The sequence below is a fragment of the Lotus japonicus genome, chromosome 3, assembly GCF_012489685.1.
Source record: "Lotus japonicus ecotype B-129 chromosome 3, LjGifu_v1.2".
In the NCBI taxonomy this organism is placed as follows: domain Eukaryota; kingdom Viridiplantae; phylum Streptophyta; class Magnoliopsida; order Fabales; family Fabaceae; genus Lotus; species Lotus japonicus.
Genome location: NC_080043.1, coordinates 15840950 through 15856057, shown reverse-complemented (window position 1 = coordinate 15856057; position 15108 = coordinate 15840950). Strand labels below are relative to the sequence as shown.

At 33.6% G+C, this 15108-nt stretch overlaps 2 protein-coding genes across 3 annotated transcripts; one reads left to right on the top strand and one right to left on the bottom strand.

The window, feature by feature from the left end:
• Positions 1–5731: 5731 nt before the first annotated feature.
• LOC130748738 (protein SOSEKI 1) lies at positions 5732–9064 on the top strand. 2 transcript variants are annotated; one of them, XM_057601981.1, is made up of 6 exons: positions 5732–5938; positions 6386–6455; positions 6556–6668; positions 6839–7514; positions 7639–7737; positions 8377–9064. In XM_057601981.1, the coding sequence occupies exons 1-6, from the start codon at positions 5809–5811 to the stop codon at positions 8534–8536; spliced, it is 1248 nt and encodes a 415-aa protein (XP_057457964.1). In that variant the 5' UTR covers positions 5732–5808; the 3' UTR covers positions 8537–9064. The 2 variants fall into 2 exon arrangements, with proteins under 2 accessions (XP_057457964.1, XP_057457965.1); XM_057601982.1 differs by having other exon boundaries at positions 7639–7758; positions 8377–8499.
• LOC130748737 (uncharacterized) lies at positions 7712–13164 on the bottom strand. Its single transcript, XM_057601980.1, has 5 exons — positions 12373–13164; positions 11405–11662; positions 11222–11313; positions 9401–10049; positions 7712–7953 (listed from the first exon to the last, which is right to left on the bottom strand). Exons 1-5 carry the CDS (start codon positions 12991–12993, stop codon positions 7831–7833), a joined length of 1743 nt encoding a protein of 580 aa, XP_057457963.1. The 5' UTR covers positions 12994–13164; the 3' UTR covers positions 7712–7830.
• Positions 13165–15108: the final 1944 nt, after the last annotated feature.

The following is a 15108-nucleotide window of genomic DNA, read 5'->3' as shown; positions in this document are numbered from 1 at the left end:
GGACCCTTTACCTTTCACTTTCCTCAATCCTTATGTTCTCTAACTTTTACCACTTGAGCTAACCTTCGGGGACCCCAATTAATTCTCATACCATCTTTTTTTTCACACTTTACTAAAATACCCTTTGAAACAATTCATTCCTTTTTATTGATTTTACTTCCTCAAAGGAAAAAGTTAACCACAAGGAATGACGCAAGTGATGAATGTGTATTTCCTTAAGGGATTTCGCCTAGCCTCTTGATCCGGGTTCGATCCCATCTGAGGTAAAAAATAATATCTTTGTGGTCAGAACCCCTTTCCCCTGTGGAGACAGGTGGCCAAAGGAAAAAATAACATTTTATGGTGGTTGTTTTTATAATTATTGGTTGTTTTTGTTACTAAATCTCTTTTTTTTTTATGAAAAACTAAAATCAAATTCACTTATAAAATTAGGGATTAATTTAATCATTAAATTGAAGAATTATTCCTTTCCTTTGTTCAAGTTCAACTATTTATTTATAAGACCCTTCTTTCTATGATGATTTGCACAATGATGTTGAAGGAGAAGGACAAAAGGGATAGGACGAAAAACGTATGTGTTGGAAACTCAATTGCACTATACAATAGACTGAATAGAGGATCTCGATTTCGTGAAAAGGTCAATATCAAAAGAATATGTTTTGTTGTTTGGATCATTATGTTTGCAGTTTTTCTTTCAGTATACGATTATCTAAAAATTGAATTGCTGGCCAAGACGAGCATATGATATTTTTCAATTCTTCAAATTATTTCACAAATAGGGGCTTAAGGCAGGTGATCTTTTTCGCCGTACTTATTTATTATCTATGGTGAAGTTTTTTCTACATTGATAAATAAAGTTCTTATGAATTCTTCTCTTCATGGTTTAGAGATTGCTTGTAAAGCTCTTATGGTTTCTCATTTGCTTTTTGCAAATGATAGTATTGTTCGTTGTGCTACGGTTGAAGACGTCAAGTGTAGTAAATAGGTTCTAGCAATTTATAAATAGATTTCTAATTAAGTCATAAACCTTGACAAGTCTTCTATTTTGTGTAGTCGAAATGCGGAGGATAGTCGTTTTCATGAGCTGAAACAGTTGTTCGGTGTTAAGGTGGTCGAGAGCTTTGAGAAGTATTTGGGTCTTTCGAAGATCATTGGTAAGTCTAAAACTCAGGTCTTTATCTTTGTTATGGAATATGTCTTGAAGAAGCTCAAGGGTTGGAAGGAAAAAGCTCTGCTGGGAGCGGTAGAGAGGTGTTGATTACGGTTGTTGCATTCATTCTTTTATTATGTCATGTTTTTCTTTACATGATAGACTAGAAATGGTACCCGTGCGTTGCACGGGTTTATTGATAATATTTTTAAAATTATATATGATTATCATAATTTTAATAAATATAAATATTATGGGCCTCTGGCACTCCAAATTATAAAAAATATATACAAATATTAAAACATATTTAATTATAAAATATAATAAATTAAATAATAATGGATGTGAGACATTTGATTGAATAGAATTAGAGTTCTTTAGATCTAAATAATTATTATTACTCAAATTTAATAATTGATATTTAAAAAAAAAAACTTTATTGAAACGCAATAAAAATGAGAACAACCTTCTCACTTAGATAATGACATTGGATCACAACAAACCGATATCTGTTGTTCCTTACCACACCCTTGATTTGACAAAAAATTGTTTACAATGTTTCCCTCACGCAATACATGCACCACACTAACACATTGAATTATAGGCATCAGATGATCTATATGATTAAATACATGTTCTAATTTCTATGACCTCCTATCTCCCCTAGACACTCACCCAACCACTAAGGATGAATCACTTTCAATCACCACATTTGAAAAATTAAATTGCTAAATAAACAACAAAGCGTGTAGCACTACTTGAACATTCGTCAAAAGCCCACAACATTCCAGGTCCTTTTGCAAACTAACCTAACACCCCCCCTCCTTGATCCCTAAAAACCCACCAATACCACTCACCACTGAGTTTCCTTTCGACTCTTTATCCACATTAAACTTCAAAACAGTGGCTGGCGGTCGCTCCTAATACATTGTTTGTGACATCTTTTGTTTTTGTGGCCATTCAATACGCTCAAAGCCTCTAGCAAATTGTTCCAAATCATATGGACAATCATTCTACTTCCTTTTGACTCACCAAAACATACAAACCAAGCAATAGTTTCATATATGTTCAATAGAAACAACTTTGTTATTAAACACTGCATGCATTTCTCTCTAGTAATAGATATTAAATCATTAGCGCTTAAGTAGTCTTAATTCTTTTTCGTTTAAAAATATAGAAAATTATTATGTGAGTTAGAAATATATTAAATCAAGTAATAAGTTTTTAATATCATAAATAAATTATAATGACATATTTTTTTACACTTTATATCCACAATAAATTAATTTTAACTTTTAACATCATAATAAAAAATGTTTTTATTAGAGTAAAAAATTATTTGTTAAATTTAAATTAATTCAAATTTGGTCATAATTATTTTAATCTGTTATTCATTCTCAAGTCATTTCTACTTATATATAATAGATCAAAAATTATATTTAAAGAATTTTTTCAGCGAATGCACACATATTATAGTTAATGGTAAATACTTATAGAGCGCCACTTTTTATTTAAAGACTACATTTTTAATTATTTTTTAATAAATATTAATTTATTATAATTAATTTTAACTCTCAATATTTTTTGTATATTCAAATATTACTTGGTTTTATTTTAACTTTCTCCCCTTCAATTTATGGTTGATAATTAATATTATAACTTTTTTAACTAATACTGAATAAACTGTTTTTTTATAAGTAACTTAAATTTATAATTAATACTTAATACAATTGATACGAACGTGAGTTTTTTATTATTTAATGTATTTTTTATTTTTACTATTTAATATATAGTACTCCCATATGATTTAGTGTAGTTTTTTTACAATTCATTATTTTTTTCCTGAAATAAATATATAGTAAATGAGTAATGTAAAAAAAATTCAAAATTTAGTTTATAATTTTATTTGTATTTAGCATGGGTAGCTAAATAGTCTCTAGTTAATTTCTTTCAGATTTCAATCTTTATATTTAATGTATTTAATAAAAAAATTATTTCATATAATTTATAATTCAAAGGTTACATTATATTGGCATGTGTAAAGTAAAAAAAACAAAAAGCTTGACATATTTCAAAAGTTACATTATATTGAAAGTTGAATAGAAATTTAATTTATTTAACTTCTTTATTTAATGCTTTTAATACATAAAGCTCAAGTGAGCTTTACATATATATATAGATAGATTGTGTACTCATATTGAGGGCTTGATAAGCCGTTTTTATTGGAGGGTGATGTGTCTAAGAAATGAATGCACTGGGTTAAGTGAGATCATTTGTGTTATCCTAAGGGATAGAGGGGCTTAGTTTCCGCGACTTTAAAGCTTTTAATACTGCTCTCATTGCTTTATCAAAAAAAAAAAAATTGCTCTCATTGAGAAAAATTTGTGGAGGATCATGTTTCAACCCAAGTCTCTCTTGGGTCGTCTTTTTAAAGCTGTATACTTCCCCCATTCCTCTATTTTCAAAGCCCAAAAAAGTTACCGCCTAAGCTATGTTTAAACTAGTATCCTTTGCTCTAGGTGGGTATTTGAAAAGGGAGGTTTATGGAGTGTCGGTAATGAAAAAACAATTAAGGTTTGAGATGATAATTGATATCCGAGTGAAGCACCCTTTGTTTACCTAATGAGGTTGCAGAATAGTTGGGAATTACTTTTGTTTATGTTTTTTTTTTTATCAAACTCTCTTGTTTGGAACAGGCATTTGGTTGAACATGTTTTCTAACCTCATACTGCCAAGAGTATCATGTCCATTCCTTTATCCTTGCAGAATTGTGAGATGCTTTATGTTGGTCATTCACCATTAATGGTGTTTGTACCACAAGGTTTGGTTACTCTTTCATTCGGAGATCTTTATCCTAGTTGGTGGCTTTTTCTTCTTCTTATCTAAATTATACACTTCACCCACCTTCAACCTTTGTGACCGAACATCCGAATCCATCAAAAAATTCTTGGATAATGAATAGTAGAGAAAGTTAGTGACCTATTTCATAAAGGGATGTGATCTCGCAAAAGCTATCACCAATTTAAATTCATCTAGTTTAACGAAAAAAATTGTTTACATCTCCAAAAATTGTCACTAATTATTTAAAGTGAAGAAGAGGACAAGTTAATATTAAAAGTATAATCTTTTCAAAAAAAATATAAAAAGTATAATAAGGAGTATTTATCAAATAAATTAAAAATAGTTATTAAAATTATTTGAATGACTGATTGCTATATGTTATAATTACTTAAATATCAAATAGGTAGGTATAGAATATAATGATTTACTAATTACTAATAAGATGTAAAGATTTGATTAAGATGCCGTTTAAATATGGAATAATAAAATTAAGGGATTGTCTAAATGACCCATGATAAAGTTTGGGTTAAATAACTCATCATCCAATCACATTAGAGATAAATGAGTTGGAAATAAATTATTAAATAAAATATAGAAATTTCAACTCACTTATCTTCAATGTGATTGAATGATGAGTTATTTAACTCAAACTTTATCATGGGTCATTTAGAAAATCCCTTAAATTAAGAATTGAAACCTATGAATGTGTTTTATTTTTGAACGTATTCAAATGCGACTTAATTATTAATTACCTTATCTATTTATATCTGACATTTCCTGAATAATTATTTTTTGTTACTTCAGACAGATATTACCTGAATAATTCTAATCAATATTAAAATGATTTTTTAATAAACAGTTACTAAAATAATTAATTAACTTTTTAGGGAAAATGAATAAGTCTGACACTGCATGCCACGTGTCACGGTCTACATGACTAAATATATATATTATTTTTTTTGAAAAGTACATGACTAAATATTTTTAAAAATAGATAGATGTATATTATCTTGGAGGGTCTCAAATGAATATAATTTAATTATGATTGAAAACGTTATAATGTTAAAAAATCAGAAAAAGAAGAAACAGAAATGAACTTTTTGGGGAATAATGATGTCGAGTCAAAAGCTGATTATTATACATTTATTATAAATTCATTAAATCGCGAGAAATCAGATGATCCCTGAAGCTGGTTCTCCTCCATCCGTAACTACATCCATCTTTATATATATATATAGCTGCAAACCTGGTCAATTATCTCTCACATTTTCATTCCTCTCTCTCTCACTGCATTTCATGCTAGAAAGAAGGTGAAAAGGTAACCGCATTCTATTACACAAACCAATCACTTGTTTACAATATTCTCTACTCTCAAGGTTTCTCATTCTTTTTATTTATGTTTTTGAGAAAGTTCTTGTTTTCTTGTTAAAGATAAAAAGCACTACTCCATGTGTGTTCATGTAGCTCAAAATAGCAGGCCTGCATCATATTCACCTTATATTATATGATTATATGTTTAACATATGAATATTTTATCAGTCATGTTGTTGTGATAGGAGTTCCTTTTGTATCAGGCCGGCAGTGGGACAAGGATCTCTATAGTGTTTTTAGTTTTTACATGTTAGTTGCTTTCCTAGTTTCTATGCATTATATATTATTTTGAATCATAGTGGATAAATTAATTAGTTAATAAAAGGGGTTGTTTGTGTTCTGTTGTGCTTCAAAAGAAGGGTATAATTGTTTGATGCTTGTGCTGAGAGGGTGTTTGTGTTTATCTCAGAAAATACCACAACAACAACAAACCAAGAAAAAGAGGCATGGAAGCCAAAGGAGGAGAGGTTAGAAGGCTTCATATCATCTACTTCTTGAGTCATCCAGGTGGTCGTGTAGAGCATCCTCATCTCATTCGTGTTCTTCATCTTACTCGTAATGGTGTTTATCTCAGAGGTGAGTCAGTTACCAATGTTTCATACTTCCATTCCCTTCTTCCTAGTTTATCATCCCCTGCTTCTGGCTGAGGGACGGAAATCTTTTGTTCGCTTATTGTGTCTCATTCTATTCTCTGTCCTACTAATCAAATTTCGCCATATCAATTCTAAATGCGAAATTTCATTGTTGGGACAGGAAAATGAGACAATGAGACAAGATTTTTCATTCCATACTGGGATGAAAATCTTTTGTCCACCTTAAAGTGTCTTATATTTTCTATCCTCGTGATGAAATTTTGCCATGATCAAAAGGTGAAATTTTATTGCTGGAAACGAGACACGAATTGAGAGTGAAGATTTTCATCCTTGATTGAGACTATAATTCTATTCATAAATGTGACATCATTATTAATCTATGACCTTTTTTATTTGACCTCAATTATGACACTTCCTTGATCTTTAAAAGATGTTAAGAGATGGCTAGGGGAATTGAGAGGAAAAGACTTACCTGAAGCATTTTCCTGGTCCTACAAGAGGTTGTTGAATCATACCCATTTCTCCACCTCATTTCTTTTAACCTTTTACTATATGTGTGCCTCTGTAATCAATTTCCAACTGACAATTATTGAACTGTAGGAGGTACAAGAGTGGTTATGTGTGGCAAGACTTGTTGGATGATGACCTCTTAACCCCCATTTCAGATAATGAATACGTCCTCAAAGGATCACAAATCCACCCTACCCTATTTGGTATGTACCTTAGAGTCAGAGATAATCTAATCACCCACTTTTATTAATTTGCTTTAATGTTTGAGTATGGCTACCCATAATTTCCATCCATGGAAATTTTCTATATTATCAATCTTTTGCTAATAATGTTAACGAGGCCATTAAATTGTACAACTTTTTGGATGATGCAGAAACTTCTTTACTTGATGAAAAGAAAGTTACAGCTACTGATACACTTTCTGAGAAAAATTCTCCTCAAGTACTACAAGTTGCAGAGGAAAAACAAAACCAGAAGCAAGAAGAAGAACCTCGAATTCAACTAGACTTGGGTTCGAAAGTGTCATCCGAAATTAGCCAGGATTCGTCGTTGGTATTCAGCTCAGGCAGGTCATCAGTGACAGATGATGACTCTTCTAAGGTTGAAGAAGAGAAGCTGCTTTTGGGTACCGGGAAAGAGAGTTTGAAAGAACAGAACCATGGGAAGTTGGACAATTTCTCATTGCCTTCCTTGTATCACAATCTGTTGAGTAAGAAGGGTAACAAAGATGACAAAAGCAAAACTGCTACACCAGATTCATCATTGTCTGCTACATCATCATCATCGTACCAATCCTCCTTCACTAAGAGTAGAGTCAATTCCTCTCGAGTTTCCGGCGTGTTCCGCAATTTGATTACATGTGGGACTGTGGAGACAAATGATGCAGCTGTGGTTCTGATGAAGCAGGCTCACAGTATTGCATCCAAGGAGGCTAAAAACATAGCTCAAAAGCATGCTGAGATTTGTAGAGGAGACAAATTGGGAGGATCAGCCAGGTGTTTTGGTACTCCTTGGAATTATCATCAGCAGAAAGAACAGTATGGACCCAGGTGAGGAATTATATCATAAATTGAGCATAGAATATTCAAATTAATTATCCTTTAAGTTAAAAAGATTACTATTTGGCTGGATCTTTTGATGCAAATTTTTTGTCCTTTTCTTTTGTTCTTATAGAAAAAGCTGTGATGGAGGGGAAACAAACAAGAACAGGAAAAAGTTGGGAGAGTTCATGAACCACACTCCTCACAAGCCATTTGGTGGACCAATTTGCTCGTAAGTGACTGAACATGTCACGTGAGTATGATTTCAATTGTTAGCATGCATTTCAACAATGTAATGAGAGGGAAAACTCTATAAAAATTATGGTCATATTGGTGGCAGAATATTGTAACACAGGTTGAAGATCAAGTAATATTTAGTAGCATTAGGAGTGGGACTTATCAGTGCATCTTTGATCCTCCTCAGCTTAATGGAGATGCATGGAAACCCCTGAGGCAACAATTGACTAGTTAGTCTAGTAAAAATGAACAAAATCAGAGTATGACTATGTACTGAAACTAAAAGCAGCAAAAGTTTCCAACAAATAGGCCAAAGGAATCAAGATATTCTGCTGACTAGATTATTAGATTGTCAAATTGTTTCTCTTGCAACAAAAAATATATAAAATATGAAAGTTGACATTGATTGCTAGATTGTGATGTTAACCAACTTTTGGCTGCAGAAATGATAATAATTGAAGAGCTAGTTGTTTTGCATCTAAATTGAAGGTGTCATATGTCAAATAGAATAGAGTTATAATATGTCAAATAGAATAAGCTACATACTTTATGCCCATATGCTTAGAGACACTTGTTTCATGTCTTTTAATTGTGATCATGAAACATGAGACCTTAAATAGGACTGATGATGCAGGCAATGTGGAAAGTCGTTCAAGCCTGAGAAAATGCACAAACACATGAAGTCATGTAAAGGAATGAAAGCTCTGGGAACCTCAGTTCCAACTGTCACTGATGAGAGACAGCTTCAGAGATCATCAACTTCATCCAATTCAAACTACTTTTTGACCAACTAAATATGAATTACTTTCTGTGAATGCTTGACTTCACACTAGAAGCACTTAATGTATAAATTTTAGCTTCCCACTTGTTCTTCTGATTTGATAATGACTGGCATTCTATCATGTAGCTTCTTGCTTCATCCACCAAGAAGTTAGCATGATTCGTCATTCTTGTTCTTAAGCCATAAACATTAGGACCTTAAGGTTACCATTACATTTTTTCAACCGAAAAACAGAGCCCTTAGAAAAATGTTTTTTCTGCCTTAGATTTCTCAGGTAGCCTCAAGTGAAACCAACACACACTACATTGGGAAGACTTGCTAAAGGTAGCCCCAACTTGATTTCTCATGTAGCCCCAACCAATTTCTTTGCATACATCTAATAGAAATCAAGAATCAACAAGTACAGGAATTCTAAAAGGGGCAATTGATCCAAGGTTAACTAGACCCAATAGGAAGCAAATGAACAAAAAGTTGTTCCAAAAGCAGTTTTATCATAAAATTAGAGTAAATAAAATATACATGTTGACAGAATACAGCTCAAATTTCTATAGTCAAGGGCATAACTTGGGTTACTAACTAAGATTAGACTATTCAAGCACTGAGATCCTAAGTGGTTATACCAAAACCAAAACGAGCTGTCTAAGCATTCATTGTAACACCACTGTTAGCTGTTCAAACCAATATCAGTTGAGAATAGTATGCTCCATTTTGTCAATTCTGTTAGTTCCTGTAGACTAACTAGAAGCTATATTTACTAACTAGAAGCAACTGCAGAATTAACATGCTCAAGTAAAAACCGGTACAATCGTTTCCTTAGGTTCTCTGCCCTGTGATCAACTTTATCTCCAACAACTAAACCATCAAGCCAGAGATTCACCTTTTTTAGCTGTCCAAGAAGACATGCAATTTCAGCACTCTCTTCATTTTTCAACCCAAATTCATTACCTAGAGATTCCTCCAAGTACTTCAGGAACCATTCGCGTGAAGCTGCAAGTAGTTTTTCTGCCAAACATGCTACTTCTTTTAATTCACTTTCTTTTGATTTATCCTGCTTGTCAGCATCCTTGTTCTTGGCTACCAAGAGATTCCGCTTTGAAGAAGGAAGTCTTTTAACAGTTGAAGTTGGCAAGTTACTTGGTTGAGTTGCACGATTTTGCTTGTTTTGAGGAGAGGAATCCTCAACATTCATTTCCTCACGAGAATTGTCAATGACAACATAATGACATTTCTCACCATTCAAAACCTCACTTTTCGCTTGTGATCTGAATATATTGAATTTGGACAGATTGGTTCCTACAGCAGCTTGTGCCCAAGATATAGCATTTTTGCAGGTGGAAACTTTACATGCATCTTCTATCAGACATTGTAGAGTAGAGTGGTTGCTTGGCTTTGTTTCAGGAAGTGGGGCAAGTAAGGAATCAAGTACTTCTGTTACACTCTGCAAACTCAGATGAAGCTCCAGAAACTGTTTCACAAGTAATCCGGCAGAAAGTGTCCGACAAGAGTGGCAGATTTCTGCAAACATGCTGAAAGTGAATACTTATTAGTCCAACCCTAGTTAATGGAATTATGGACCAGGTCTGCATACATTAACCCTCAAGAAAAAAAAAATGTTCATAGGAAACAGAAATTTCCTCCCAATTCCAAACATATGCAAGTGATAATGATTAGGTGATGTGATTAAATAGTCATGAGACACGTTACCCTAATTCTACTTAATGATATAAGATTGATTATTTCGACTACACAGCGAGAGAATTTACTGAGGAAATAGCACTCGTAAAGAGCCATAGAAGTAAAACCATAATCCACAGACACAAGGTGCCAGAGGATAGGTTACCAGACAAATAGGGTACATGCACACAATTGAAATGTATAGTATTGCAAGGAAGCTGTTCAGGTTCATTTCCATAGTTGCAACTTTCTCATTATTTCCAGAACTCCAAAAACCTAACAGAGTATATTGGAAAATCAGTGAATGAGAGAGACCACAAGCTCTAGTTAGAGGTTCAATGGCATAAGCATTGCCAGCCATGGATATGAATCTCATTTAGTAGAGGGAGTTTAAGGCCCAGGAAAAGAAGCATTTTTCATATGGAATCTGATATGATGATATTGGCACCCAGATCCGAACACCCCAATAGTATTGGCACACAGATACGCCCAATTTTCTTCTCAATCTCTGTTTGTCTATTCACATTACATCATATATCACATCTATCATTTTTCTCTCCTCTCTTCCTCTATCTCATACACTACTTTGGGTGTCTACACCGAATTACCCAAATTGGTTATCTACCGAACATTTTTTAATCTCAATTGGTGTCCTCAGTCTCACTATGGATGAATTTCCCCACATGTCACAGACTGACACTTAACATCACTCCCTAAATTTTACAAGTTATTTCTCCTAAACTGGCTTCACTGTTGACTCAAATGATGACAGCAAAGATACACAGAATCATTCCTCTATTTCAATAATTATAAATTATTTCTGTAAAAAATTATTTATGGAGTAATTTTCAATCTACTGTCAAGATAATATTAAATAGTTAAAGTTCTAGTTTTAATGTTTTCTTTGTCATTAATTCAATATATGCTAAGCTTTTGATTAATTGTGTCTACTACATATATATACACCTAGTGGAAGAGCAAAAAAAAGGATGCAAAATGATTATATAAATAAATAAGTAAATACCCCAAGCATTGGACCACAGTATCTGTAGCAGATGCTTCTTCAAGAGACCGAACAGCCGCAAAAAAGGCAACATTCCTATGTGCTATAACTTTCTGGAAAAGGAAGAGAACAAAGTTCAAAAGCTGGCACGAGGTGATGGATCAAAAGTTCAAATATTATTAGAGAGATGGAGTTGGTCCATACCTTTCCAAGATTACACATGGGAAGTGGAAGATTATCCCACGAAGAAGACTTATCACACCATGTTTTGAAATTGAGGGGCACCTTAACAAGCTGTCCTGGAACTGTTCCAGCACTTGGTGACTTAGCAGTGCTTTTCCGTGGAGGCGTGCTCGTCGATTTTGGACACAAGTTCTCATTTTTACTCTTCAATGGCGACACAATTGAAGTTGGAGACTTCAGTGGAGAATCAGTTTTGAGAGACACCTTCTTGTCAATCACCTACACCATGCACCACCATCTATATCCATAAGCATCATTAATGTCACACATTAAAGAAACAACAATTTGTCTTGCATAACATCAATGTTCTTTCTACAGTGCAGACTGCAGAGGATGCAGTCATGCAGAATCCTCCAATAACCAGAAGGGCCTACAATTCATGACCCATCAAGATACACCATAATTCTATTATTAACCATTCCAAAAGCTTGAAAAAAGTTGCAGGGTTGACCTGGTCCTACACACATAACAAAATAATTTCAAAATGCCAAAAATTGAAAGTGAGTGAGGGCCCTCATTCAACAGAAACTGTGCTTCCATCCACAAATTTTACCTAAAAATAACTGCAACCCAGTTGCTCCCAACAGTGAAAATAAGAAAAAAACCAAGATTTGTCTCTACTACTCTACTAGTTGTAATTAATTAATTAAAAGACATTTCAATAAATAGATTAGTTTTTTATATACACATCCGGTACCCGGTCACCCTTTGGATGCCGTCAAATTCAAGATTTAGTCACAGTTAAGCTCCCCATCCCTTCCCCATAGTGTATTGTGTGGGGATCGAACCCGAGAGCTCTTCCCGCACACTCGGCCTACGTTGCCAACTGAGCTATGTATAAAAAACCAAAGTTACAAAGGAATAAAAACAAACACCTTGCAAACAAAGTGAAATTCCAAAAGTAAGAAAAAACAGTGAACAAAACGCACATTAGGTGAAGTGGGGTTTGATTTGAACTTGAATCTGGAACTAGAACTCGTTGCAGCAGGTGAAGTTTTCCCAGCATCCCAAACCCTTCTAGCAGAATCCAAACTCAACCTTCTCGCTTCTTCCACCTTCAATGGCGACGATTTTTTCACCTTCACAACGGAAGCAGAAGAACCTGAACCATTGTTTTTGTTGTTGGGTTTTCTGAAATGAAGCTTGGGAGTTGAAGGAAGAGCGAGGCTAGAAACCAAGTCAGTGGGGTTTCCAACACAGGGTCGTCGCTTCGGAAGCGGGTTGAGTCCACGAACGAGTGGGATAGGGGAAGCTGAGTCGGAGTCGGAGTCGGAGTCGAGGTGAGTGACGTAGACGAACTGGCCGAGTCGGAGTTTGTCGGAGCGGATGAGGTCGGAGTCGTGGTCGGAGACGGAGACGTAGGCGGCGTGGAGGGAGTCGGAGAGTTTGAGGAAGTAGCCGCCGCCGGTGGTGCTGGGTTGCCATGTGTCGTCGGAGAGGCGAGGGACGATTTCTGTGACTTGGAGGAGGGCTTGGCGGTGCTCGCCGGTGACCTTGTTGCCGGCGTTTTGGAGAAGTTTTGAGAGCACGCCAGGGGTCAGAGACGCCATGGCAGTGCAAGTGAGTAGTGAGGAAGCACAGTGAACGAGACCTTTGTAGTTTGTACTGTGCTCTGTTTACTCTTTCTAATGGCTTCTCTCTCTGTTGTAACAGACAGAATTGAAATTTGTATTTTTTTGCCAAAAAGTAAATTATCCAACAAAATAAATCTATAGTTATGAGTTGTGTTTTATAATTAAATAATCAACCCTAATTAGAAAAAAAAAATGAGATTATTAAATGGTATTATTTTTTACCATATTTTTTTTTCTTTTATTGCATATATAAATGTAATGAAAGTGATTTGATGTATTTTTTGAAGAAGGGAAGAGAGTAAAATTTTAAATTTATTTGATGCATTGATATTTTATTCTTTGTCTTTTACTCTAAAAAAATTGAGAAAGAAAAACATAGGAGATTTATAATAGAAATAAATAGTATAAGTTTAATGGAAATACATTTAGTGGAAAATAGTTTTACAAGAATGTTCAGTCACAGCTTAGATAAACAGTTACCTTTATTTTTTATTTTGATTAAATAAAAATATGTTTTCCGATTTGGTGAAGGTTAGTTGACTGTCAATGCAAAAAAAATTACACTTATCGTGCACAACCTTTACATTCAAATAGTACTGTAGTTATTTTATGATGTATAAAAAAAAAACAGTACTGTAGTTAAAAAATAAATTTAGACGGACAAATCACTGATAATTCATAATTGTTGTCAAATCGATATAATAGAATAGGTTTTACAGTAAAATGTGCATTTTTATAAAGTTATGGTGGTCTTATTTGTGATGCTTTCGCTTCTTAACTAGGGCCTCGTTTGGAAAAAAATAGCTTAATTAAGCACTTAAGCACTTATGACATAAGCGCTTATTCATAAGTTATTTTAAAAAATTTATTGAAATAAATTGAAGATAAGCTATATATAAGAATAAGCTTTTTTCATAAGCTATCATAAATAACTTATGAAAATAAGCTCAAAACAGCTCATGGTAGGCCATAAACTGTTTGCATAAGCTCTTCCAAACACTGGTTAGGTGGTTTTTGGGCTCCTCTAATGGGTTTGTGCACTCTTGGTTGAGTTGATGGTCATTAAGTGTGGCATTCTCTTAGCCTTAGAGTTGGGTTTTCGACGTATCATTTGTGAGAGTGACTCACTTAGCTTGATACTATTCGGATAAGGTATCATTTTTACATCGCATTTGAGAGCTTTGTTGATAGAGATTGTTGATATTTCTACCGCATGTGGTGTGTTAGTTTTCGATATGTGCCACTTGAGGCTAATATGTTTGTTGTCACGTGCTTCCTTGGGCCTATGCTTTCAGTTTCATCTCCAAAATTGATCATTATCTCGTCAAAGTTTGAGTCCACTTCTTACTTTAGACCGACATTGTTGTGTTGATCGTGTTTAGTTTGTTGTTTTCTTATCGTCAACTTCATTCATTCACAAAAATTATGCACATATTATCATAAGTGTTTATCTTCTAAGAATATATTAATAAATTGGTTAAAGAAGCTCATATTAATAAATTGGTTTAAGAAGCTCACTGAAATAAATTCAAAATAGTTTATAGTAAACATACGTGTATATAAATAAGTTAATTTGATCAGCTTGAGAAAATAAAAATCAATAATGATTCATACACACCTTACTTATCTTTCATCTCATTTTCACTCATTTTTTTTCTTTTATTCTCTGCATTTTTTTTTCACATCACATATCATATAACTTATTTTTCTCTCATTTCTTCACCACATACCAAGGTGGAGGTAAAATTGATTGGTGAATAAAATATTATTGAATAAAAAAATTTAATACTTTTTTGGGTACATCTTTTTCTTTTTTTACATCCAAGTATTTTCACCTGAAATACTAAAATTATATTAAGCGAGTAGATTACTTCTAACACATTCTCTATGAACATAATACCATTAGAGATGTTTTTGCTTATGAAGTTTTATATGATTGATAATTATGCATATTTGGAAGTTGCTCGATCTCTATTTGATTTTGTGTCCTTGCTTGTATTATAGCAAGTGTAAAAAATAATCTTTTTTTTATCATTGTGAATCAGTGAGGTATACATAGTTTGTTTCGTATAAAGAGGGGCTAATTAGATA